Source organism: Trachinotus anak, unplaced genomic scaffold, assembly GCF_046630095.1.
Source record: "Trachinotus anak isolate AG129_WGS33_773 ecotype Australia unplaced genomic scaffold, CSIRO_AGI_Tana_v1 ptg000009l, whole genome shotgun sequence".
NCBI classification, from domain to species: domain Eukaryota; kingdom Metazoa; phylum Chordata; class Actinopteri; order Carangiformes; family Carangidae; genus Trachinotus; species Trachinotus anak.
The window spans coordinates 2,012,734-2,038,574 of record NW_027273860.1 but is presented as its reverse complement, the minus strand read 5'-3'; the positions used below and the strand labels follow the sequence as shown (position 1 = coordinate 2,038,574).

Here is a 25,841-nt window from a genome sequence, read left to right as displayed (position 1 = left end):
GGACGGAGTTGGAGACATTATAAAACCAGAGACATGTGGCCGGTCTTTGCTGTTTCTTTGTAAAATTAAAGTACACACTGCAACTGGTTCAGTTTCAACTTCACCCTCAAGCACAGAGCAGTAAAGTCAGCTGGATGTGCAGCCTGTCTGCAGGAAGGAACCTCAGCAGCCACTCATTGCAAAGTTAAATCTTTATTAAATCTTTCTGCTCCACACCCACCACCTCTTGGGTCTCCGTCAGTCATCTTGCAGATAATTTCTGCTCTAAAATGACAAAGATTATTGATGCCTTTGTCCCACTAAGTCCCTGGTGCCACACTGGTAAAAATTTCAATCAAAGAATGTGTCAAAAACCTGAAAACAAATCTTCAGGTTCAGTCAACTTAACATTTAAAATCTAGAACTGAGACATCCTCCTTCTCCAACATCACTATTGAAAACAGTCATGATGCATGTTGCTGCTGACAAACCCTCCTGTGTCATTAACTCCTCAACTTGAAGCTACGAAGTCCTGCAATGGATTTGTCTCCTTATTCATTGTAGAAGTGAGTTCCTCCACATCAGGTTTCACTCTGTTGCCTCGACTTAAAACCTAATTCATCAGCATCAGACATATTTGATCCTATCAACCATTTAATGTTGGAAGAATCTGCATCAGAAATGTTCCTCTCTATGCCTTGATATTCAACCTCCAGGCTCCACAAATAAAAAACATATCAGGCATTTTTTTATAGAGGTTTTGTTGTTTTTTTTCATCTATTTACTTTATAGTTGACACAAGTTTTACACAATATCAATTGATGATGACACCTGAGCCTGCTTCATTCACTGCATTAAGACTGTGAGATTCAAGTTGCAACAGCTGATGAAGTCCTCGTGCTCGTGCTGCCAGTGGCATTCATGCTTGAGCCCACCAGACGTGACAGGGCAGACCTGGTTGGTGCAGGAGTCACCGGTGGTGCTGTGGAAGAGGCTGATGTGGTTTAAGTCGACCACATGGACGGCCAGCCCAGTCGTTGAGGTCCTCGCCTTCGGCTACCTGCACGGCCTGCTCCGGATCCAGCCCGGCATTCAGAGACGTCTGGGCCTTCTTGTTCATGTGTTCTTGCTCCGTCCCGCCCTCAAACTTGCACTTGGGCTGGAATCTCCCTCTGCATAGAGCACTAATGTCATCAGCTAAATACTGATATAATAATGACTGATGGAGCTGGGTTAGCTGGAGTCAGGGACAGGAAGAGCTGGATGTTCTATTATAAGAGTCTTCAGCTAAAGCTGCTCAGATAATCACAGCTAAACCGCGGAACCTGAGCATATTCATGTGTCTGTAGCATTAGGTAATGATAATAGGATCCAGCATGTATCCGCTCTCTGTATTTTCAGTTATTAGCATGCACCATCACTCCTGAGCAGAAGTCCATCTGTGGGGTCCTGCAATAACTAACGAGACCCATGAGAGCTGCTTTGATCAGTGATGTCTTGAGACTAGAACTTGGGACTCAAACAGCTCAGTTATGAGTAAGTTTTAAGACTGAGACTTCAGTTCTTAGTTCTTCCATGTGTTTCCACTGTTTACAAACCAGTTTGTCCCAATAAAAAGATCATCATCAGATAATATAAATCCTAGAGAACATGTTCATACAGACTTTATTTGAATTAGACATGGCCTTTAGCAGCTGAAGGTGCTTCATTAATTAAATTTTGATTTTTTTTTTTTTTTTTTGGCATTTTCTTTTCGGTGGTGATGAGGGAGGAGAAATGACATGCAGCAGAGGTGCCTGGCCAGGATCACAGTCCACAGTATTCATCCTAACCACCAGGAACACATCACATGACTGAGTTCGTTTCACATGTAAGTGAACATGACTCCTTCTGTGTCTACACATGAGGAATCACTGTGCAGCTGTGGCCACAAAAACCAGCACGAAGCTGCAAAGACATTAATATATTTAAATAACTAATTTCTAAACTAATTTAATATAAAAATTATTAACAGAGCAGCTGATAAACACTGAGATCACGTATTTACAAATAATCACAAACAGCCACAGAGAATTCAAACACTATCAACATCTTGTCAAAGACATTTAACAAGCTAGTTATCTGTTGTTTGCAAAGCAGGTTTGTTCCTTTGGTTTGATGTTTTTTTTTCGTAATTCACTTAATCAGCTGAATCCGTATTTTAATTTCCCTGCAGAGATCCTCAGGTTGTGTCGCCGGTGGAGAGCCCGGGCTGATGGGAGATGAACACGTCCAGGAGTTCTGTGGGGAGGGAGAAGACCACGATGGACGCACTGCTGGAGACGGAGGACAGAGACTGGAGGTATCTGAGCTGGAGAGCCACGGGGGAGAGTCCTGACGCTGCCTCCATCAAAGCACGAGACGCCTTCACTTCCCCTTCGGCCACAATCATCTTCAACACAGAGCGGGAGACGATTTTTAAAGATTAATTTAGACTGCAGGAGAGGGTGCTGGAAATGTTCTGGAAATGTAATTCAGAAAGAATTTAAAGATGAAATAAGCAGAAGAATGGACCAGAAAATAAACTGGTTCACAAGTGATTATTACAAATTCCTAAAATTGAATGATTTTTTTAAGGTTTTGACCTTCACAGTCAGGCACAATGCTTGTGGATGAAAAGCTGAGCATATTTTTACAGATTCAAACAACAGCTTCTCCTGCTCTTCACAGACGTCAACATATAATATGTTTAATGTGTTTAATGACTTTAACCTGCACTGATTACATGAAACAGATGGCAGGAGCTCAGACGTGTTTCTCTTCTGCTGAGGCGAAACGGACAGGGAACATCTGACGGGCAGATCAAGTGTGTGTGTGTGTGTGTGTGTGTGTGTGTGTGTGTGTGTGTGTGTGTGTGTGTGTGTGTGTGTGTGTGTGTGTGTGTGTGTGTGTGTGTGTGCGTGCGCACTTTGGCTCTGGCCTTCCTGGCAGCCTCGGCCTCTGAAGCCATGCAGCGCTGCAGGTTGACAGGTAGCGTCAGGTCCTTGAGCTCCACCCGCTCCACCACAACACCCCACACCGTGGACGCAGCACACAGCACCTCCTGCAGGACAAAACAGGTAAGACACGTTCCACTCTGTAGTTTCCTTACATATGGAATATATGTAAGGAAATAAATAAAATATTAAAATATGTTTAAAAAAACTAAAATAATTTAGTGTTTAAAAATGTTAAAAGTATTCTGGAATTGCAAAAGTAAATGCTTCGCTCTTTAAAGTCAGATGCAAGAATAACACAGAACAAAGTGGAGTCTTCAGATCAGATGAAACTAAGAGCTCTTTAGTTTCTGGCTTTATCCACTCAGCAACCAGCCACGATGAACGTGACCTTTCCACTCACTTCCACTCTGGCTGTAACTGCTCTCCTCTGTGTCAGGACGTCTGTCAGGGTGTGTGCCCCCAGCGCGGCCCTCAGCGTCGTCTGGGCCAGCGCGTGCGTGGCCTCGTGGCCGTTTTGAACACGTGTCACCCAGAGACACGGATCCACCACCCGGTAGAACACCACAGCATCCACCTTCAGCGGCACCCCGTCTGCAGTCAGGACCTGGGGAGAGGAGACGGGGCTGAGGTGAGGTGGGCGAGGAGATAACTGCTGAAACTCTGAAGCCACAATCATTTTATAATCATTTTATTGATTATGAAACAAATGGAAAAAGTGCTTGGGCAGATTCTTAGTCTTGTTGATCAGGTTTTTCCTTTTCATATTGTAATGATGCTGATTTTAGACTTGATTTCATTCAGGCAGAGTTCCTGTCCTGCTGCTTTGTGTTAACACAAACATGAACCCCAGAGCCTTTGAGATATTTGGTGTGTTTTTGGAAATATAAAAAATAGCTTTGTAAAAATTTCCATTTAACACCTCGCAGCCATAAACATTAATAAAGAAGTCAGTGCTGTTGTTTTTGTGTGATTTCTTTGCTGTCATGTTGATTGAAGAGCAATAAATAATAGCAGTCAGGAAATGTTTTGATACTCAACCTTTGGCCCACGATCAAAAACGGCAGGGTAGTAACTCAACCGTCCCACGGGAGGAAGGTTTCTTTTCTTACGTTAACATGATGCATTCATGACAGAGCTGCTGCTGCTGACCTCTTGTGGGCGGATGTTAAAGGAGACGGTCCGCAGGTCCACTTTCTGAATGACGTCCAGCCAGGGGATGAACCAGAACAGACCTGCACAGATACAGTCAGGTGACATGGTCCCAGCAACACAAATCAGAAACCTTGCAATTCAACATAATTTAATCTTATTGTGTGAAAGTAGATTCATAAAAAAATAAAAATGAATTTGGTTGAATCAGGAGTCCATATTCAGTCCACTCTGAAGTTTATAACATCACCAGGGCTGAAAATGATCAATTAATCTGTTTTATTGTTTTTTTTTTGGTTAAATGTTTCTTCACATGTTTTGTTTGATCATGATCATGATCATCAATACTCAAAAAGATTGAGTTTACAATTATATATGACAAAGAAAAGCAGGACAATCCTCTCATTTAATTTTTATTGAATTGGCATTGCTTCACTATTTTTACTTGACTGAAAACAATTAATTGATTAACAATACAGTATGAGATTTAGTAAATAAAGAATAAAACAGTGTTATTATGATGTTCATGCTCCCTGGGACTCAGTGCTGCATCTCCTGTAAACTGATCACTGTGAGTTTTACTTGTAATTTTAATGATAAGCTTTAATTTCTGCTTTTTACCACAATCAACATGTTTTGGATAAATTCCTAAATTTATGATTTATGATTTACAAGCCCGACAGTTCTGCTGTCGTAGGATAAAAGAGGATCAGTTGTGACTGAGGAGAAACGATCGGTACCAGGTCCTTTGACTCGACCTTTAACGACCCGGCCCAGTCTGAGGATGACGGCTCTCATACTCCTGCACGACCTGCCCGACAGAAACCACAAACACAAAGAGCCACAGTGCAGCTTTACACTGGGTTAAATACACACAGCCACAGGAGTCGATGCTTCATGTTGACTGCCTTAATATAGCTCATATATTGCCCTTTCATTCACTCATTTGTCCTTTGTTCATCCCTCTATTGTATATGCATATATATGTGTATTTTCCACTGAATAATGCAGGATATTTTACAAGATCATCATGTGTTTTTTCTTTTTCTTTATTTTTGTCCTGAGAAATAATCAGCTAAATAAGTAGTAAATACAGTTAAATAATGCAGTGGAGTAAACCTTTGAATTATAGTGGGGGGATTAGAAAGTCGCATTAATTCTCTTATTTCTGTATCTTGAGGGATGAGGATTTTAATTGGATGTAAAGCACTTTGTAAACTTTGTTTTTAGAAAAGTGTTATAGAAATAAAGTTGTTATTATTATTAGTAGTAGTATTATTAGGTTTATACACCATTAAAAACAGTGTTGTGTGTGTCTTTGTGTCAGGTCACCTTGGCACACATCCAGGCTGTGAGGGGGGAGGTGAAGAGGATGAAGGTCACGGACAGCAGGGTCAGCACCGCCCCGACCACCTCCAACACACCGCCCCTGCTCCCGCCTCCACCTGCAGCAACAAGGTGATAAAACAATCAGACCTCTGCAGGACAAGAGGTTGCAGAGGAAGTTACGCCTTCAGCCGACACCAGCCGACACCAGCCGACACCAGCCGACACCAGCCGACACCAGCCGACACCTGCCGACACCAGCCGACACCAGCCGACACCTGCCGACACCTGCCGACACCAGCCGAGCATCTCCCTCCGTGCACCGACAGCGGCCCGCGGACCCACCGGAGGATCATCTGTCGGTTTGTGCTGTTAGCTCCGCCCCGTGGCCTCGACGTCACGTTGCCTGGCAACATGAACACGCCCCCGACCCCCCCACCACGACGGCCTGGAAATAAATAAAAGGTCTGTGTTAGGTTTCTCTCTTTGTTCTGTTTTATCAGTAGTGTCCTGAAATTGTTATTAATCTTATAGATCAGGATATAGGGGAGGAGTAAAGATAAAAGGAAAGAAGGAAAGAAAGAGGAAGGGAAAGGAAAAGTAAAAGGAAAGAAGGGGGGGTGTACATATATATATATATATATGTGTGTGTATGTATATAACTGAAGATTGGTGGGAGAACTGACAGTGGGCTTGATAAGCTCCTTTTCCCTGTAAAGTGCCTTGAGCAGATATTTATTATAATTGGAGGCTGTGAAAATAAAATTGAACTGATTTGAGCTGAATCACCCCAGTTTCCTGCAGACGGTGGTGCAGAGAGATACACAGTGAGACAGAGACAGAAGTTCTGCCGTCTGCTGGTTCCCTGCTGGGACAGGTCCAGTCTTCAAATCTCAGAGTCATCGTACGTCACACACTACATGGCCACAAGTATGTGGACATCAGCCTCTGCTCCTCCTGCACCATGGAGACCATCCCAGACCTGAAGGACACTGCAGCACAGTGTGTGGGCAGGGCCGTCCACTGTCTGTCTTTATATCTCAATCACATTTGACATTCTCTTGTCCCTCGTTCTTTCACTATTATGGTTTTATTGTTATTAATATTATTATTGTCATTAATGTTATGGTTTTTCTTAAAAGCCTCCCATGGACAAGTGTTGAGAGTTAGCATGTACGCTAACACACTCAAGCAATGCATCTGGTTCATCCAGTGTATCCATCATCCTTGTGTTGTCCATGTCAAATAAAAGAGAAAAAAAATGCTGACTTGAGCTTTGCACCTACATTATTTTTATTTTAAGAAGAAACAGACCAGATGTTTTTGTTCAGTTGGGTTGTGTGTATTCATGTCTTTCTTGAATTTACATTAAAATTGTTTTTTCAAGAACTAAACTTGTAACGTGAATTTTCTCCTCTTAGGGAAAGTTCTATTAAGTTCTATTGTATCTTAAGTTTCAACATCAGTACTTCTTTAACTAGCAATACTTCCACAAACACCTTTCTTGCTGTTGATGGTGTTTCTGATATTCAGAAACATGTTCCACTCACTTTATCTCTCTCTTCACACATGCACACACACTTACACGTAAACACTTCCTGTGAAGCTGTTGCAGTGGTTTTTTTCTCTCTGTGTTTTCTCACTGTCATTCTGTCAAACTCCTCCATGTGTTAAGTGCTGACCTCTCTCTGCTTTGTCTGTCACCCTCTCTGCTTCAGACGCACCAGATCTCAGAGGACAAAATCAGCCCTCAGCCACATCACCCCCGGGACTGGGTTTCTACGACACCTGTGTTAAATCTCATGGAGAATACAGAGCTGCTCTTCTGAGAAATGAAGCTGTCCTGAGAAAGCAGGAGGTGGTGGTCGGTGCAGTGGATGTCTTTCTGTTGCAGTGTCTGTTTGCCATGGCAGCAGCTCTGCCGGTGTGCTACCACGGCTCCATCAGCAGGAAAGAGTGTGAGGATCTACTGGGAAAGAAGAACAAGGATGGAGCTTACCTGATCCGAGACAGCGAGACCATTCAGGGAGCCATGTGTCTGTGTGTCTAGTGAGTACTCTGCACTGGCCGGGGTCCAGACTTCCTTTTCTCTAAGGTCTTCTTCTTTTAAAATTGCAACTGTTACTTTCCCAAAGCTGTTTCCTCATGAAACATAAAGTGTTGATATTGAAATATTTTATATTTGAATATTCATCAGAAAACTTTATCCAGTTTTCATTAATAGTCAGTAAATAGGTTTGTTGAGAAACAAAAGATTTAATGTAAGAGCAACTTCTGAAACAAGTTTACTTATCAAACTCATTTGTTTAAGAAAAAAAGCATAAAGGGAAAACATTTTTATTTAGTTCCATTTTTTTGTGTTTGCTTTAATTGTTTCTAACCTCACTGTCATTTTGGAGCAGGTAGGAAGGTTTTGCCATAGTTAAAATAATTAAAAATTAAATATTAAAAATTGCATCTAAAATGTATGGTATACACTGTTTGCAAGTATAGTGTAGAACTAATATATTTCTTTTTACTCTAGTTTGGTTAAAGAAATAATGAATTGACATTTATTAATGGGTTTTATTACTCTCTTTACAAATGCTGCACCTTTGGTATTGTCTGGTGAGATTCCACTGTGGTGGGCTGCTGCCACCTCGTCAGTGTTTTCCATTACACTGTGATGAGAGAGAAAAGCTTTTACTTCAGGTCTTAGTGACACTGGAAGGAGGATTCAGACAAGTGCACAAGTGACTCACAAGATCAGTTTCTCTTTGTATTGGTTCCTGTAACTCATTAGCATCATGTTTTATTTTATCAACCAAAAGCTGTTTGTAGTATAATTGGTAGTTTTAGACACGTGTATTGACGTGTATCTTCTTTATCTTTTCAGCAAAAAGAAAGTGGTGTATACCTACAGACTTCTTCAGACACACACTGGACAGTACACACTCCTGGTAAACACACACACACACACACACACCCACACACACACACACACACACCCACCCACACACACATATACTTACACAAAAACACATCACTGTGGATGTCAACCCAAACAGTTTATTAGAGTCTAAATTTATAATTAATTCATTAAATCATTCATCATTTATTTATTTTTTATCACTTCAGTGTACACTTCCAACAGGAAATATAAGCTCCAACACGTACCAAATAAAACGCGCTCCATGATCTACCAATACTTTGAACAACCTTTATTTATACAACACCTTTCATAAGTGTAATTACAATTCAAAGTGCATTATAGATGTCTGACAGATTATATTAAGAGAAGAAATAAAAATTTATAAAACCAATAATAGAGATTTAAGTTAGATTTACAAACTATGGCATAGATAGAGACAATAACATAAAACTGATAAGATGGAATAGGACATTTTAAAACACAAATAAAATAAAATAAATTATGAAATAACATAAATAATGGCCATAAAACATTAATCACAAGCCAGACTAACATTGTGGCTTTTAAGTTTATGTTTAAAGATATCAATACTTTGAATTGTTTTCAGAAGCAAATAATTTTGTCCTGCACTTTAGAGCAATTAAAAGACAAGAGGACCTGCGCGAATTTTGTGACTGGAAGCATGTCAGACAAACAGGCTCTTGCAACAAGACGTACTTTAAAGAAAAGTAAAGGAATTTTAAAATTGGCATGAAAACGGACATACAACAAACGTAAGAAATTTACGATAGGTGTGTTCTCTCCTTCTGGTCCTAGTCAGCACTCTGACAGCAGAGTTCTGCATCAACTTTAATGATTTATAACTGTTTGGGGTAGACCATAGAGGAGAGCTTAACAGTAGTCCGGTCTGCTGGATAGAAAGGCGTACATTAATCACTCTGTGCAGCAGGTAACGGCATTGCTCACCATGACTTTACCCCCGATGATTTAAAAACCGCATCAGAACCAGGCACTGAAACTTCAGTTTTGTGCTCGTTGAGCTGTAGAACTCAGCCAAAGGCAGAGGGTCACGACACAGACTGACATCTATACTAAATACATGAATAAACTTCTGGACAATTTGATTTTCCCAAGGGATTAATAAAGTATCTTTATCTTATCTGTATGTTTATATATACAAAAATGGCATCAATTGGTTCACATAAAGCTCTGTGTCATCAGCATAGAGGGATAACATATGCAGAATAAAAAGTAATGGACCTAAAATCGATCCTTGAAGGACCTCATCATTTTACAGTGTTTTAGATATTTATGTGTATAATTACTGAGACAAAAACAGATAAGAGCCAAACTAATCTGAGACAATCAGTCTTTTAAGGCACATGTACATACATCAGACATCACTTCGTTACATTCCGTCTCTAGACGTTTAAAGTGAGTAATGGTTTAACAACATTTGAAATTCCACAGTTTGACTCCGAACTTTGAAATACACGTCTCCTCTAATGTCATACATGCAAACTGATTTTCATGCAACTGTTTTATTTCAGTTTTATTACCTTTGACTGGATAAAAAGTCTGTTTTTATATAATTGAACCCTTCCCTTCAGTTACCTTTATAGATAGCTGATAACGTAGTTACATCTTTACTACATAGAGCATTGTGCTTAACAATCTTACTTTGGACTATTGTTCTTTTTAGGACAAAATTAACTAAAATTAAAATACAGAGAAAATATTTTTTTAATCTGAAAAACATAGGGGGTAGTATTGTTTTTCAGCCCTGCGTAGTGTTGACATTTCAGGCTGCATACAGCTCCAACAACCTGAACCGATAAGACAGGGCTTCCTGGATGTCACCTGCTGAGCATTGTTGTGCTGCTACCCTCTGTTGCTCTTTAAGCTGTGAGTGTGTGGTAATAACCGCAGGAGACTCCGATGAGCATATTAACGTTTTTATAAACAGACAGTAAGAGAACAACGTCCATTCAACCTAGACAATAAAAGTGTCTGCGGTATATACAGAATGGAGGGTTTATATTAGTTGTATAAGTGCTGGCCCTCATCACAGTAACTAAAATATGGTCAAATATGAGAGAACCACAGAAGTGCCTTATAATCCAACATTACTTTGTTTGGAACAACTGTGAAGTATTTGCCGTCTGTCAAGATTTTCCATCCGGCAAAAACAGACCCATAATTCCCTCTCTAACAGACATGACTTATCAAAGTGTTTTTTATTAACATTTCAAGCCCAAAATGGAAACATGATAAATATCATCTCACCCCCATACCACAGGAAACTCCTCTGACGTTGCTTTAGGCACAAACACACCACACAACATTTAGTGAGACACTGATGATCTGGTAGATGCTTATTGGGGGTCATTTATTTCCATTCCAGTCAAAGCATGAAAGCACTAAATACTGATAACAAATGGCAGAAGTTCAGCCTTCAGATCTCTTGTGCAATATTAATGTAAAATGCATGTTATGGTGCAGAGAGCTGAGGTGGTAGTAGTGAGGATGAAGTTAGAGCAAATGTAGTGGTAGGGTTATAAGCAAAAAGGCCCAACACAGCAGAATAGTTCAGTGGACACTTCACAGACACACTGCTGTAAATAGTCCTGTCTGCAATTAAACATACATAACATGTAGAGCTGAGGTCGGTGAGAGGAGTCGTCATACAACAATACATACCCCCCCAACAAACAACTTGCTCTATACTCTATGCTTTGTTACTCCCTCAGACAGCAGGAGGTGTGGAGGAGACATTTTTTAAGAATTTGGACGATCTGATTCGCCACTATAAGAGAAAGAACCAGGGCCTGGCCATGCACCTGCGCCACTCTGTCAAAAGGAAGACAGCCTTGTTGATTAAACCCCAAAACCCACCTGAAAAACAACCTGAAGAACCACCTAGAGAAGAGTCACAGGTGGATCAGGATCCTCTATATGAAGACCACGATTATGAGAGTACGTCATACATTTTTACCAACATTTCTGTCTTATTCTCACATCATCTTCTTTGACTCATGGTGTATTTTGACCTCCTCCTCTTCTTCCAGATGATCCTTCCTCTGAATACGTCGAAGTCCTCCCCAATTAACATTAAGCATCAAACACATGAAGAAAGTGCAAAAGATGTTTTGGGGAAAAAAGTCTGAACTGTGGGGGCTTAAAACGGGCACTGGGCTCACAGACTGGATCAAAGTCAGAATAATGAAGAAGGAACTTGGACAATGGACTCATGTTTAGGAACGGAGATCTCCAACTGCCTATGATCTTGTAGTTTTTGGTTTTTTTCAGTGGTCGTTCCTCCAGTTTGGTCCAGACTGAAATCTCAACCACTGTTGAATGGATTTCAATGAAATGTGCTTCATGTTCACAGTGGAGGAATCCTGCTGACTGACTGTGATGATCCTCTGACTTTCCCTCTTTCAAGTTTACAGTTGGGGTTTTAAATGAAATTTCCCAACTAATGAGTGGATTTCCATGAAATCCGATACGCACATTCATGTCCTCCTCAGGATGTGTTTCCGAGTAACGATCAGTCTTTTAGCTTCTTGTCTGAAGTACTCTGTTATTGCTTTGTGGCTGTACTTAGTTCTCAGTGAGGTTGTATGACTTTGTACATCTGATCATTTGGATACAAGGCATGCTAAATTATATTCATATAGAAACTCTTGACTTACTGAAGTAAGGTCTTGATGCAGCAAAAATTTACCAGCTTGAAGGACAGTTTCACTCTTCCTCAGCCCTGGTCTCACTTACATGTTGTTTATTATCATTAACTGTTGTGCAGAGCACAACCTAAGTTTTCTGTAAACTAAGAGACTAACCACTTTAACCACTCGCAGCTTGTAGCTGAGCTTCAACACAATCCAAGACACGTTATCTTGGTCTTCGAAGGCTGAATTAATATAGAAATAGGAAACACACAGAAAAGTCATGTGTTTAAAAAAAACTCTCACATCAAGTTTCCTGTCAGATTTCTTTTATCCACCACTGCAAGAGCATTTGTTGGGGACTATTTTCTGTGGTGCCCTGATCCACATGTGACTGCTGTGTGTGGGACTGAATCAAAATAAGCTGCAGTGTGTGTTCATGGTGACTCACTGGTGTGTTTTTAATAGTTTTTGGAAACAACAGCGCTCTATGCTACAGAGGAAGAGGATGTTTTATTAGACCTTTTCATGTTTTTCCCAAACATTAACTTTGATTATTGGTTCTTGAGTCTGGAATACTTAATGTTATAAAGAAATATTTCACTGGGTTTGACTTTTGTTCCGTTATTTTCAAAGAGAATAAGGACAATCTGTAATATTATGTAACCATAAAAATTTAATAAATATACTATAATTTAGAGAAAAAATGAGCCTTTACAACAGACGGATTATGAGAACCACCACTCCCTTATACAATATGTTAATATTGACAAGAAAGTCATTCATTTGAACTGCATCGTGATTAATGAGAGACTAAAATGGTCTGTTTTTGTCAGAAATCTGTCTGCTGTATCTGGAACTGACTAATTTGTTGTCCCCTGTTCATTATTTCCTGTAAACTTTGTTTTTCAACGCAGCGAGGTGACGGTCCAGACACAAAACAAAATGTCAGTGTGTATACACCCTTGCTACCCATGCTAAATTTAACAAGTACTGTAAACTTCACAGACATAGATTCATTGCAACCAAAGAATCATGATCACTTTGCTCTGGGCATTGCATCTCTATTAATGCCACGTACATGTGCGGTTTTGTCTTGTGTGGTCTGGCTGCTGTGCACTCAGCCTGGTGTCGCTTTATCTTGAACACCATGCTGAGGTTCTATTGCAGCACATGTCATATTATTGCTTTTATTTCTGTTATTTACACAGGAAAGAAAATAAAAAACATTTCTACATTTGCTTTTATTTGCAGTCACACACTGAGAATGAATCTGGAACATTGACTTGATTGGTTTTAATGCTTTATGATTATAATCCTGTGTGATTCCCTTTGACAGTCATTAACACGTCACTTTTGCAGACACCTAAAACTCTTAAATATGACTCTAATAGTTATATTTTGTTCATGTAACATGTAACGTGTGTGTTACATAGTCAGACCTCTCATCTCGGCCTTATTGTCTGTGCGGACAACACATCACCACACATCCTGTATTTGTTTTCACACCCCTCCAGTGCAAGCTGATCTGAGCCACTTCATATTTCTTTTCTTTTTTTTTAAGCATTGCATTAGTTCCTTTTGTACCGGTGAGTCATATTCTTTTGCACATTCTTTTTTTTGTTTTTCTTCTTGTGGAGATTAATTTATTATTGGACATTTGAAGTGAATACATATCTCTTCCTGTCTGTTTAATTTGTGTGACCAAACAAGTGCATAGTGGAAACAACAAAGACACGAAAAAAAGTGGAAAAAGTCAGTGGTCTAACTTAAGATGTACACATGGTCTAACCACAGTTTCCACACATAAATACAGAAGCAACTATCTACATCCACATCTACGCACACCTACATGCACCCATCATCAGGCAAATTGGCAGCAAATCTTTATTTAAGAAATCAAATTACAACATGACTGACTTATAGGGGCTGTCCTCAGGAACATACACTTCTAAGGAAGCTTTAATTTGATTGGCAAGTGCATGTGTTTGTTTGAGTATTGTGGGTTGTTAAGTAGTTAGAATGCAGACCATGTAACTGCAATGCCCCCTTTTTCTGGCCAGGGATAGAAGAACACAATAGGTATAGGCTAATAGAGTACACACAAATATTATATGTTAAAAATGGTAGAAAATTGACCAATATACTAGTGTTTTTTAAATCTCTCAAATATTGGCGTGGTTCTTAAAAATGTGGTATTGGTTGCCCTCTATGCATATATGCAGTTGGTACATCCAAATACGTCAAGTAGTATGGACAAAACATAAAAAGAAATATCACCACACACCAAAGTTACCGACACAGTGTTAAACCTGAATAGGCTAATTATGGTATATTTATTAAATATGTATTAAATATGTATTAAATATGTATTATATTTAAACCTTATAAAGATACAAAACAATAATGTTTTAATGTATTTTGTTTTATTTGGTCTGTTTAATTTTATTTATTTTCCTTTATTTAGTTTAAGTCATACATTTTATTTTATTTTATTTTATTTTATTTTATTTTATTTTATTTTATTTTATTTTACTTAAAGTGCGAGTGTTTCTTTCTCCGCCCCTCTGGTTACGTAGTCCTCGCATGGCCTCATCTAACACATATAATGGGAGGGGGGGGTTATACTGTTAGGTCGTTCAATAAATGACGGACTCGCAGTTAAGTTTTTACATTATGTTTTTATGTACGGTATATCTAATTTAGTAATAGAACCCATTCGGTGATATCACACGTCAATCAATATTATCTTTATTGATATAGATCAAAGTGTATTTCCCCCCTTCTCTCGAACATGGTACGGTCCTGGCCGTTCGAAGCTCGACGCGGGAGGACGTTGCCGCTGTGTCGCCGGTTGTTGTTGACATTTCCCGAGGAAAGAAGAAAGTCTAAAGGTATTCTGTGACAGACCAGCAGGGGATATTTCATGTGGTTCTTTACATACATGAACAGCGGTTAATAGTTAAAAGCCACTTTTGAAATAGCTCGCCGAATTTGCTGTTGTCATGACAGACTAAGATAGACTTGCTAGCTAGTGTTAGCAAAGTCCCTAACTTAGAGGTTCAAGATGGACGTTGTTTGTTGTCTTTGCGAGCTAATGAGGGGCAATGTATCACTATTTCAAACTTATAAAGAATAGTTTTGTTCTACAGGATGGACCTGACTACGTGTTTGAAGTCTCTGTTGTTGGCTATCCAGCAGTACAGAGTCGGCAGGACAGCACCAAATGCAGCGCAGCTACAGAAACAAGTGGAGGTGAGCACTGCTTTCTGCACTTACTCCAGTGTAGCCTACAGTCTCTGCATTATACACCTTCTGTGTGTTTTCAGGAGATTTCGGCCCTAAGATGTGACCAGCTGCTGTCCTCAGGCCAGGCTTTACCCAGTGAGTGTGTGAGTGGACTGGTGGAGTTGGCTGGAAACCCAAACACCAACCCGAATCTTTCAAGCGCCATCATCTCCCTGCTGGCACAACTAGGTAGTGAGCACCTGTGTACATACTTTATACCCCTTTTCCTCATTCCACATGTGCTATAACCTAGATACTGTCATGGTTTTTCATGATGGTATCACAGGGAACAGGATCTTGTTTCTTGAGGTAGCAGATGCACAAAACGTCCAGCACTCACTGAAATGTTATCCTTGTATTTTTTCCTCACTTGCACACACTCCTCAGCCTGTGATGATGACAGTCGGGAGATGCTGCACAGCAGTTACAACCTCACCAGCACCCTGGCCTCTGTCATCCACTGCCACAGTGCTACACCAAGAAAGCCACTGGTACTGCAGGTATGTTGATCACTGCAGACAGTTTGATGGTGCCTCGTCAGTCAGCACAGGGAAATTACAAGGCATGACCGCATATTCTGTACAGTATATTCTCAGTGTACATTTTGATCATCATACTAAAACAGATGCATTGAGTAGCATTTAAGTAACAGATACTGTTGTCTCTATGAATCCTTTTGGTGCTGTTTATTGTTTGATTACCTTGAACTGAATCGAGCTACAATGAGCTATTGTTGTTAGTCTTGGTAAACACTGTAATAGATCATATGTTGTAATGTTGTTTTTGTGTTTCAGTGTTTACAGGTGTTACAGAAACTGACATACAACACTCGCATCTTCCAGTCAACCAACTACATCCATGAGCTCATAGCTTTTCTCATGACCAATATGTAAAACCCGCCTCTCACATCACTCACTATGATATCATGAAGTGAAGGATGGCATCCAGCTAACCATACTATGCTCTTTCGTAACAGCCAGTCTCACAGTGATGACATCATCATGCCTTGCCTTGGCCTCATGGCTAACCTGTGTCGTGACAACCACTCTGTGCAGAGCCACATCAAGTCTCTGGTGAGTCTCTGCAGAATCAAATCAACCAAATCTGTGTGTGAGGACGGAAATGAACATTTCTACTTTCAATTGCATTTTGTTTTAACAGGTTTGCATGATGAACCTATCGAACACAAAAGTACAGAGCTAAAAGGTTTTGTTGATCAATTAATTAAACAACAGAAAATTAATTGAATTGATTGATCGTTAAAGAGATTTTTTTTTAATGGTAAACTTCTAAACATTTCTTAGCTCCAGCTTCTCAGTTTTTTTTTTTTAAAGATATTTTTTTGGGCATTTTTTGCCTTTATTGACAGGACAGTAGAGAGTGACGGGAAAGGGTCAGAGAGAGAGGGGGAATGACACGCAGGAAAGAGTCGGGCCGGTCGGGAGTTGAATCGGCGCTCAGCTGCTAAGAGCTTCCGTTCATGTGGTACGCGCCCTAACCACTCAGCCATCGGGCCGCCCCATCTTCTCAGTTTTAACAATTGTGACAGTAAATAAAATATCTTTGGGTGACTGTTCGTGAGGCAACACAAGACGTCTGAGGACTCCACTCTCCACTCCACACTTCACATAAAAATTAGAGCCTTCTCAGCGCTACAATAACTAAAATAATCAAGTGTTGTGATTACATGTTTTTTGTTTTTTTTTCTTGTAGTTATTTTCAGTCCAATATGAACATCTGTGTTGTGCCAAATGTGATGAAAAATAGTTGTTGATGTTTGAATGTGTTTAAATCACACTGTCTGGTCAGTGTTTGTTGACTGTGGTCATTTTGTCTTTGTATCACTTGTTTTATTTCTCACTGCACTTACTTTATTTGATGTCCAGAAGGTTTTGTTTGTTTTTTGTCAGCCCATCAAAGCAAATTACTGTCAACTATAAATATCACACTTTGGTTCTTGTATTTTTCTAGGACAACGTGAAGCCGTTTTATCGTACACTGATCAACTTCCTGGCTCACAACAGTCTGACTGTGGTGGTTTTCACCTTATCCATACTGTCCAGCCTCACTCTGAACGAGAAGGTTGGAGAGAAGGTAGGTGGGAAAAACTCTGCTGCGATCTATTGAACTTGCGAGTCAGAGCAAAGTAAACATCTTAATTTTGGTACTGCAAACATGTGTAGACTTGACTAGACTAGACTCCTCCTTTTTCTCCACCCTGGCTGAGTCACTCCACTGTAAATTTAACTGACTGTGGTAGAATAGGAAATTGCCACTGACAAAGCTGCAGAAATGATGTGATGCAGTCATGTCAACATGGAGCAGAGTCTCAGAGGAAAGTTTCCAACATGTGCAACATCCATGCAATATTGTTTGCACAAGAAAGGCCCTACCCAGTGTTGGTATGGTGTTTCTAATAAGTTGTGAGTCTTTCTTTTTACTGTGTTTGGGTTTCCTAATGAATGACAAGGTTTTTTTTTTGTTTATTTTTGTCTCAGCAGCACAAATAAGTGTTTGTTCCTTTTTTCAAATTGTTCCTCTTTTCACTTCTGATTTTATTTATCTGTGGGAAAATAAATAAGTTATAAGTTTCAGTCTCACTCATTTTCTCTGTATTTGTGTCTTTCCCATCAGCTCTTTGATGCAAAGAACATCCACCAGACTTTCCAGCTTGTGTTCAACATCATTGTGAACGGCGACGGTACTCTGACAAGAAAGTACTCGGTAGATCTTTTGGTTGACCTGCTGAAGAACCCCAAAATAGCAGACTTCCTCACTAGGTATTCACATAGAGATGTTTCACATAGTGCGTTTAACCTCAGTTGCTGCTTAAGTGCTCTGTGGTGTGGATTGTTCTGTTGAAAGTCATGTTTCCATTGTTAGGTATCAACACTTCTCAGCATGCGTGTCTCAGGTTTTAGGACTGCTGCAATCAAAAGACCCAGACTCTGCAGCCAAGGTCAGACGGCCGACATCAGACAGTAATTGCATGCAACATTATACAGATATCTGCAGGTTGTAGCACACAGGTTCTCAAAACTTAAAAGCAACAAAAAGCCTTCAGCTGTAGCTCAGGTAAAAGTCAGAACGTCAAAAATTGTATTTAGTCTTCACTTAGTTTTTTTCATGATCTGTTAGCCTGTAAAATATTTTATGGTCGAACTATTTGGTGTTTGATCTATTAAATATCAGAAAACAGTGAAAAATCCCCTGCAGTTTGGTCGTGGTTTGTGTGTGTTGTTTGCAGGTTCTGGAGCTCCTCCTTGCCATGTGCAGTGTGTCAGGTCTGCGTTCGCTCCTGTGTGAGGTGGTTTTCAAACCAGCGGGGGCCAAACTCAGAGCAGCAGGGCGGAGGCAGGTAGCCGGACTGGACGGGGGACGCAAGGCAGAGTCTGGACTCGCTCTGGTGCAGTGGCTGAGTTCACCTGTGGAGGGCGCTGAATCTTGCTCTCTCCAGGCCCTGCACCTGTTGAATGAGCTGCTGGAGGTAGGACAGCCCCACTGAGACTAACAGGGTCCACAGAGGTTTGAATCAGCTGGTGTGGAGTGTTTTTTTTGTTTTGTTTTTTGTATGACCACCTGTGATGTTAAGTATAAAGTGAGTAGTTGTTAAGGCTTGGCATTGATTCAATTTTTCCAGTGTTTTTGCCTGAATTTAATAGTAACACAACAGGAGGGATGACATGCAACAAAGGTTTTGATGCTAGTGCAGCTATATAAGAAGTGATTTTGGTGCTGAAACCAAAACAATATACATGAGGAATATACATGTTTTTCTAAAAAAACATTTTTTCATTCAATTAAAGGAGGAGACAGATTTCTAAATCAATTTCAAGATCAATACTGACTAAACAAAATTTGCTGCACTAGAACTTTGATTTTAATCAGTAATTATCAAAGAATAAATGAACCAGACATTTTAGACTCTGGACTGTGTTTTTAATACTGTGTGTCGCAGACACATATTTCAACTGGTACTAAAACAGTATTGAGGGTTGATAAGCAGTTCTACTTACATTTACAAAATGAGGATTTCTGGTCAATATGTTTAAATATATGTCATATACACTTCCTGCTCTTTTACAGTGCTTCATATGTTCTTTTGGTTTCTGTTTGTTTTTTTGTTTTTTTTTCTTGCATGACCTGCTGACATGAGGTGCATATGAGTCCATATTAGTTCTTTCAGTTGAGCTTCTACCACTCAACGTGACTGAGCGTCCAGAAGGTTCAGGAAGACACTGTATCTGTATCTCTGACTGACAAATTTTCAACTTTTTACTTTGTCATCTGTTTCTTTCCCCCTTCCCCTCCTGGTTCTGATGGTGTGTGTGTTTTCCTCTCTGTTCAGGAGGCACTGGGAGCAGAGACTCTACCCGATTGTGTGGTGAGCTTCGTAGAGATGTTGCTTCCAGTCCTGTTGGGGCTGCTGAAGGGTCTTGATCCTGCAAAGGGAGATGCTCACCTGAGAAAACACTGCCACTGCATCACACACGTTACCAGTTTGCTGCTTAATATCCTTTACCTGACTGTGCCGCTCTGCTTTCAGTGTTTATTTGTGTTTGTGTTTGTTTTGAAGCCTTAACTCCTCCACTCCTGTGCACTGAGGACTCCACCAGATCCTTGGTGTCCCGTCAGGTGAGCGCTCAACTCTGCCTCTCACAGGTTGAAGACCTCCTCTCCTGTTGCCATAGTAACAGCCCCCTCATGTGTTTCCCTCCCGGCTCTGACAGTGATCTCAGGTGGGTGACAGCTGAAGTTATGATCACCAGGTTTAACTGTGTATATATTTGGCTGTTACTCTGATTGCACGTGTTTGAAGTTTGTCAATGTTGTGTTTCTGTTGCTCAGTTTCACAGAAAGAAGAAAGAAGTGTGACAAGTAACTGTTAAAGTTATTTTAAAATACACAACAAATGCACACTAAACCGATATGAAGACCTTAAATACAATCATAATATAATATATAATAATTTGACAACCTGTTTTTTAATATTGAGGACTTAACTAATGTAATGTAAGTAATGTACGTTTTACTTCTTTACTTTAGGCCTGATCTGAATACTTCCTAAATACGTAAAGTTGTGTGTTTTTCACAGTCAGGTGTGTGCAGAAGCTCTGCTCAGGACTCTGGAGTTAATGAGCAAACTGAGGCAGCAGGTGAAAGACATGGAGACCAGCTTCTACAGGATGTTACAGGTACACACACACACACCTACACCTCCTCTGTGCTTCATCTCGTTCTTTCCTGTTCTGTGGTTTTTTCTGTGACCTACTTCTTCTCGGGCTTTATCTGTCAGGATCAGAGGATAGTTACTCCTCTCTCTCTGGCCCTGACATCCCACCACAGAGAGCGCGTGCAGACTGGCCTCTCTCTGCTGTTTGAAGCCACGCCCCTCCCCGACTTCCCCTCATTGATGTGAGTAATCACTGGAACCAACATGTTCACAGCCACAAAATGTATTTGAATGTATTTCTTCCACACAGATCACAACATATTGCAAGTTTAAAATTTTACCCAGTTCCTCTTGTAGTATCTCCCATAAGACACTGTCAGTTAGTGGTTCTCAACCTGCGGTTTGTGACCCTAAAGACACACCAAAGGAAACTTTTACTGATTTCCTTGTTGTCTTGTCGCTTCTTCATGTCTCTAAAAGCTTTTACAGCAGCTATTTGTATGTTGGTATTTGAAGGAGTAATACTGGATTACCTATCTAAGATAATGATCAATATCTACCTGTAGTAAAATGAATGAGGTGAATACACATACATAATTTGCTGTTGTTGATCCCATCCATCAAACTGTATTTTTCAAGTCTGGGAGAAAGTATCGCAGCAAACAACGCCTATCGCCAGAGGGAGGCCGAGCTGTCCATCAAACGTGTTGCAGTGCAGGAAGTCCCACCTCCCAGGACAAACACCAGCGTACTGGACTCTTCCAGTGGTTCCCTCAGGAGTGTCCACAGCCTGGTTGAGAAGATACAGAATGGTTTGGAGGTACAGCATGAGTTTAAATCAATGCTGGGAAGCTCCTGTATTTTGTTTAGTGTGAGAATTGCATCATACACTGAGACTGAAGTTTGGAGTTTCAGTTGATTTTCTTAGAATTTACATCAGTAGGGTTTATGAGGTTCAGCGTGATCTGACTTAAATGAGGCTGAAAAAAGGCTCAAGGAGGAAAAAACAACATAAATATTATCATTATCTTTATCATTAAAAAAATCAAGTGGGTAATTTAGCTATGAGCTCAGTGGTTCCAAACGTGGAGGTCTGGACCTCCTCTGGGTTCACAAGGTAATTTGAAAACCTTGCAAGATGATTGACAGATGATAATTTTGTAACTTGGTTTATTCGTGTATTATTTGTACTGGATCTTTTTATCTCTTCAGGATCCCAAAGAGTCGCTCCACACCTGTAGCCACCTGCACCCAGTGACGAGGCGTCACAAATAGACATAACTTTGTTTTTTAAATGCATTTTTCACTGATGTCCTTTTGTTGCTTGCAGCTGCAGGAGCAGGTTAAAGACTCGCATGTGTCTGAGATCATCGATGTTTATGAACAGAAGCTCTCTGCGTTTGCGGTGAGTACGTTTGTCCACATAACATCTGTTGTGTGACGTGTGTTTGATTCTCTTATTAACTTTTTAAAAACTTGTTCCTAAGATGGTGAAAGGGGAAAGTCGTAAATTATTGTGATCTGAGGACAACTGATTTTACTTTCTTCCTGCAATAAATCCTGACTTTGTGAAGTCAAGTTTTTGAGCAAAGTTGTTGACCCGAGATCTTTGGTCATTTTATAGGGCAGCTGTTTGCACTGGTGTTCTGTTTATTTGTCTTTATTGACTTTTTTTAATACTTAAATTGTGTTGTTTTTCATTTTTCACATCACGTACATGTTACAGTAGAATATTAGAAATAAGAAATTAGATAATATATAGAAATAATTCAAATCAGGCCATTATCAACAAATCTGATGTTGAAATTACATTAGATCATATGAGAGTTTCTCTGTTTCTTGTCATTTTTAAACTTTGTCTCAACTTCATTAAAGCAGCTTCTAGTGCAGATGCACACAAATGGAGATAATTGGATTATAACCATAATTATGAAAACATTTAATTGATTTTAGAGCAATGACAGTATTAGCTGTGATTTTTCAAGTTTTACATGAAATGATGGTTGGCTCAGTTCCATGTCTCTGTCACTCCATCAGTCTAAGGAGAGTCGTCTGCAGGACTTGTTGGAGGCGAAGGCTCTGGCTCTCTCTCAGGCCGACCGTCTCATCGCTCAGTATCGTTTCCAACGAGCTCAAGCTGAGGCTGAGGTGACTTTCACACACCTGCCAGAACAATTCACACAGCAGCTACGTGAATATGTCTCAGATTAGTCCTTTTCTATTGTTTTCTAAACACTGGGGGCACTGGCACTAGTTTAACTTCAGACTTCAGGGCTCTGATGTTGCATAAACGTTGGAATGGAGTTCCTCAGTTTAATACTGCAACACTCAATTATCATTATTAATACTTATTAGTTTTGAATGTGACATATAAACCACAGGGAAGGTGGAGTCAAGTCAGTGTCTCCATCCACAGCCTAAATTCTCCAGTAGCTGAAACTTATTTTCTGCTGTTTGTTGTTCTTCAGGCTCGTAAGCTCGGCTGTCTGCTGAAAGATGCCGAGCGTCGGCGCGAGGATCTGCAGGGCAAGCTGAGCAGCCAGGTGCTGGAGGTGGAGCGCTCCAAGGCAGACATGGAGGAGCTGCTGCAGCACAACGCCAGACTGCAGCAGGACTCTGAGGAGCACCAGGCTCTCAAAGGAGCCTACAACACCCTGCTCAACAGGTCAGAGGCAGAGAGACAGCAGCTGGAAACACAGGCAGGGAACACAACAAACAGGGAACACGACAAAATAAAATGAAATGTGATTTCTGTATGTGTTCTGCACAGTTACAAACACCAAAGAAGAAGAACACAACCTGGTTTGATGACAAAGTGGTGCTTTTCACTAAGAGATGGAGAATGAATTAATAGATAAATATCAACTTATTAACTAGAATTTTGTTCTTTTGTATAATAACAGTTTGAAGGCTGCTATAATTAAAATTCAAAATTAGAAGAAACCAACTGTTGGATTGTGGGGGAGTGGACAGGTGAACTGGGACGTAAAGTCTTTTTTTAGATGAGTAACAGGTTGATGTTCTGTGCAGGTTCAATGAGAGCGAGCGGCTGCTGAAGGAGCTGCAGGCAGCTCACATCTCTCTCACCAAGCAGAACGACACACTGAGGAAGAACCATGAAGCTCTCCAGCTGCAACATGAAAAGTAATACACACACACACACACACACACACACACACATTCCAGTCGTATTCATCTCTGCATCTTTATTTGTATTGAAGAAATAGTGTCTTGAGTGAAGTTTGACACTTAATTCATCAGTTTCAGTCAAAGGTTCAGGTGACAGCTTCTCTCTCTCTCTCTCTTTCTTAGGATGGCGGCAGTGTTGGAGGAGAGAGGGGAGGAGATCAGATCCCTCCAATCAGATATACAGCACAAAAACAGTGATATCGCAGGTGAGTCAGAATTCAACACCTGTCAGTTTGTAACTAAAGAATCACAACTACAAGGATTACATTAGCACTGGTACATTTTTTTTGGTGTCAAGTGTGTTTAAAGCTGCTGTAGTTAAAGCAATCATCTCTTTGGCTGCTTGTGATTGTCACAGTAAGAATGACTGTGGCAGATTGAGTAGATGCTTTGCCTCGTTCCTGCCAGGTCTGCGTGGTGAACTGCGGGCCGAGGAGGAGAAGTTGAAGGAAAGGGATCAAGAGAGGAGGGACCTGGAGGAGACTGTGGATGTTCTGAGGAAGGAACTGAATAAGACGGAGCAGGCCAGGAAGGATGCCAGCATCAAGGTAAAGAAGAGAGTTAAAGCAGTGGCCCAGTCTGACCCCTGCATATGAACACTTCAGAGATGTTTCACTTTATCATTTATACTCAGGCGAGTGATGTTATATTGTTTGTGCTTGTAGAAAGACACTAGTTATTCCATAAGCACCTCCCCATTTTATTGTTGATCTATTAGTTAATGAATTTGCTCTTTACTGGATATTTGATATTTTCACCATGTCAGGCATCGGTGTCATCCACATAAATTATATCTTGACACATCCAGAGCAGGGGTTTAACTCTCTGTAGAGAGAGCAGAGCCCCTGCCCTGAGGTAATCACCCAGGTGAAACTGTTCATTTACCCATCGATTACAGGCGTCCTCTCTGGAGCTGCAGAAGAGCCAGCTGGAGACAAAGCTGAAGCAGAAGGAGGACGAGCTGAGCAAACACTCAGCGATGATCGCCATGATCCACAGCCTCAGCAGTGGCAAGATGAAGAGCGACGTCAACCTGTCGCTCTGACGAACACAGCAATGCAGATGAGCGAGGAAAGAAAGAACAGATTTTTTTTTTTTTTTTTTTTATGCAACAAACTTTATAGACATTGATCTTACTTTTTAAACTGGTTTATAATTAAAAAACACAATTAATGAACTAAACTAAAAACTAAACGGTATTTTTAAAGTCAAGTCATATTGAAATCTTTGTATGTGTCATGTTTGTATCTGTGTTTTTATTCTTTGCTAAAATAAATTTCTATTCCAACTGGATTCCCAAGTCCAGATGAAATGAACATATGTTTACATGTGTACACTGGAGCCACTTTCTTAAAAATTCATGTGTACTTATAGTGGCAACTACATATATTAAAAAAAATCTATCTATCTATCTATCTATCTATCTATCTATCTATCTATCTATCTCTAATAATGATATAAGTAACATATATGGTAACATCACTCTGAATATAGAGACATATATGTCATATTACATTTCTATCGCTGCAACATTTCCCACTGTTACTTTGTCATACTTGAGGTTTCTTCCTGGTTATTTTTATATGGATGATATTTGACTGTCATTCATCTTAGAAGTCGTTAATTTAGATATTTAAACATAAACAAACTGGTTTCCAATAGCTCTGCAGCAAGAGCTGAAGAAGAGCAAGAGGATCATGCAGGGAGTCAAAAACTACCTGGAGCAGCAGACCTCCGACATCAGGGACCTTCAGCTGAAACTGGAGGCCCTGCAGAGAGAGAAGGAGGGCCTTCAAGGACCATAGAGACATTTACAGTTGACACACCTGTGCAGAGATGGTACCAGTAACAGAGGAGAACTACGGGTACCTGTAAGGACCTAACAACAATATTACAGAGATGGGCGATAGATCAGTGTTAAAGCTGGGTGTAACATGAAGTATAAGTGGAATTCACCGCAGAATTAACACAGTTAATTTTAGAGTGGAGAACTGAAACCTGTGGGAGTCAATTTTATCTTCCACCTGTGTCCTGTACTTTGAGCCTGTGCACCTCAGCTGATCAGTACTCTGTGTATCACTGGTAGGATATCACCATCTGCTGGACACTGGATGAATAACTGTTTGAATGTGGTGTTGCAGGAGTACTGCTCTATAAACATGCACTATATATGCGTGCAA

General features: G+C 40.3%; 3 protein-coding genes across 4 annotated transcripts; 2 read left to right on the top strand and 1 right to left on the bottom strand.

The window, feature by feature from the left end:
- Positions 1 to 1,614: 1,614 nt before the first annotated feature.
- LOC139624962 (band 7 protein AAEL010189) lies at positions 1,615 to 5,553 on the bottom strand. Its single transcript, XM_071484445.1, has 6 exons — positions 5,439 to 5,553; positions 4,847 to 4,917; positions 4,107 to 4,189; positions 3,358 to 3,561; positions 2,927 to 3,061; positions 1,615 to 2,410 (listed from the first exon to the last, which is right to left on the bottom strand). The coding sequence occupies exons 2-6, from the start codon at positions 4,902 to 4,904 to the stop codon at positions 2,201 to 2,203; spliced, it is 690 nt and encodes a 229-aa protein (XP_071340546.1). The 5' UTR covers positions 4,905 to 4,917; positions 5,439 to 5,553; the 3' UTR covers positions 1,615 to 2,200.
- A 201-nt stretch (positions 5,554 to 5,754) lies between these two features.
- Positions 5,755 to 13,258, top strand: LOC139624963 (SH2 domain-containing protein 1A). The gene is made up of 6 exons (XM_071484446.1): positions 5,755 to 5,897; positions 6,237 to 6,362; positions 7,151 to 7,481; positions 8,308 to 8,371; positions 11,094 to 11,319; positions 11,412 to 13,258. The coding sequence occupies exons 2-6, from the start codon at positions 6,353 to 6,355 to the stop codon at positions 11,450 to 11,452; spliced, it is 672 nt and encodes a 223-aa protein (XP_071340547.1). The 5' UTR covers positions 5,755 to 5,897; positions 6,237 to 6,352; the 3' UTR covers positions 11,453 to 13,258.
- A 1,396-nt stretch (positions 13,259 to 14,654) lies between these two features.
- On the top strand, positions 14,655 to 24,954 carry cip2a (cellular inhibitor of PP2A). Of its 2 annotated transcripts, XM_071484443.1 has the most exons (23): positions 14,655 to 14,905; positions 15,164 to 15,266; positions 15,341 to 15,488; positions 15,687 to 15,799; positions 16,094 to 16,188; positions 16,276 to 16,372; positions 17,271 to 17,393; positions 17,934 to 18,079; positions 18,183 to 18,258; positions 18,547 to 18,786; positions 19,648 to 19,810; positions 19,891 to 20,038; positions 20,148 to 20,177; positions 20,395 to 20,494; positions 20,596 to 20,714; positions 21,112 to 21,292; positions 21,803 to 21,877; positions 22,510 to 22,620; positions 22,941 to 23,137; positions 23,503 to 23,616; positions 23,785 to 23,867; positions 24,070 to 24,209; positions 24,560 to 24,954. In XM_071484443.1, the coding sequence occupies exons 2-23, from the start codon at positions 15,165 to 15,167 to the stop codon at positions 24,704 to 24,706; spliced, it is 2,748 nt and encodes a 915-aa protein (XP_071340544.1). In that variant the 5' UTR covers positions 14,655 to 14,905; position 15,164; the 3' UTR covers positions 24,707 to 24,954. The 2 variants fall into 2 exon arrangements, with proteins under 2 accessions (XP_071340544.1, XP_071340545.1); XM_071484444.1 differs by lacking the exon at positions 20,148 to 20,177 and having other exon boundaries at positions 14,662 to 14,905.
- The last annotated feature ends 887 nt before the right edge of the window (positions 24,955 to 25,841 follow it).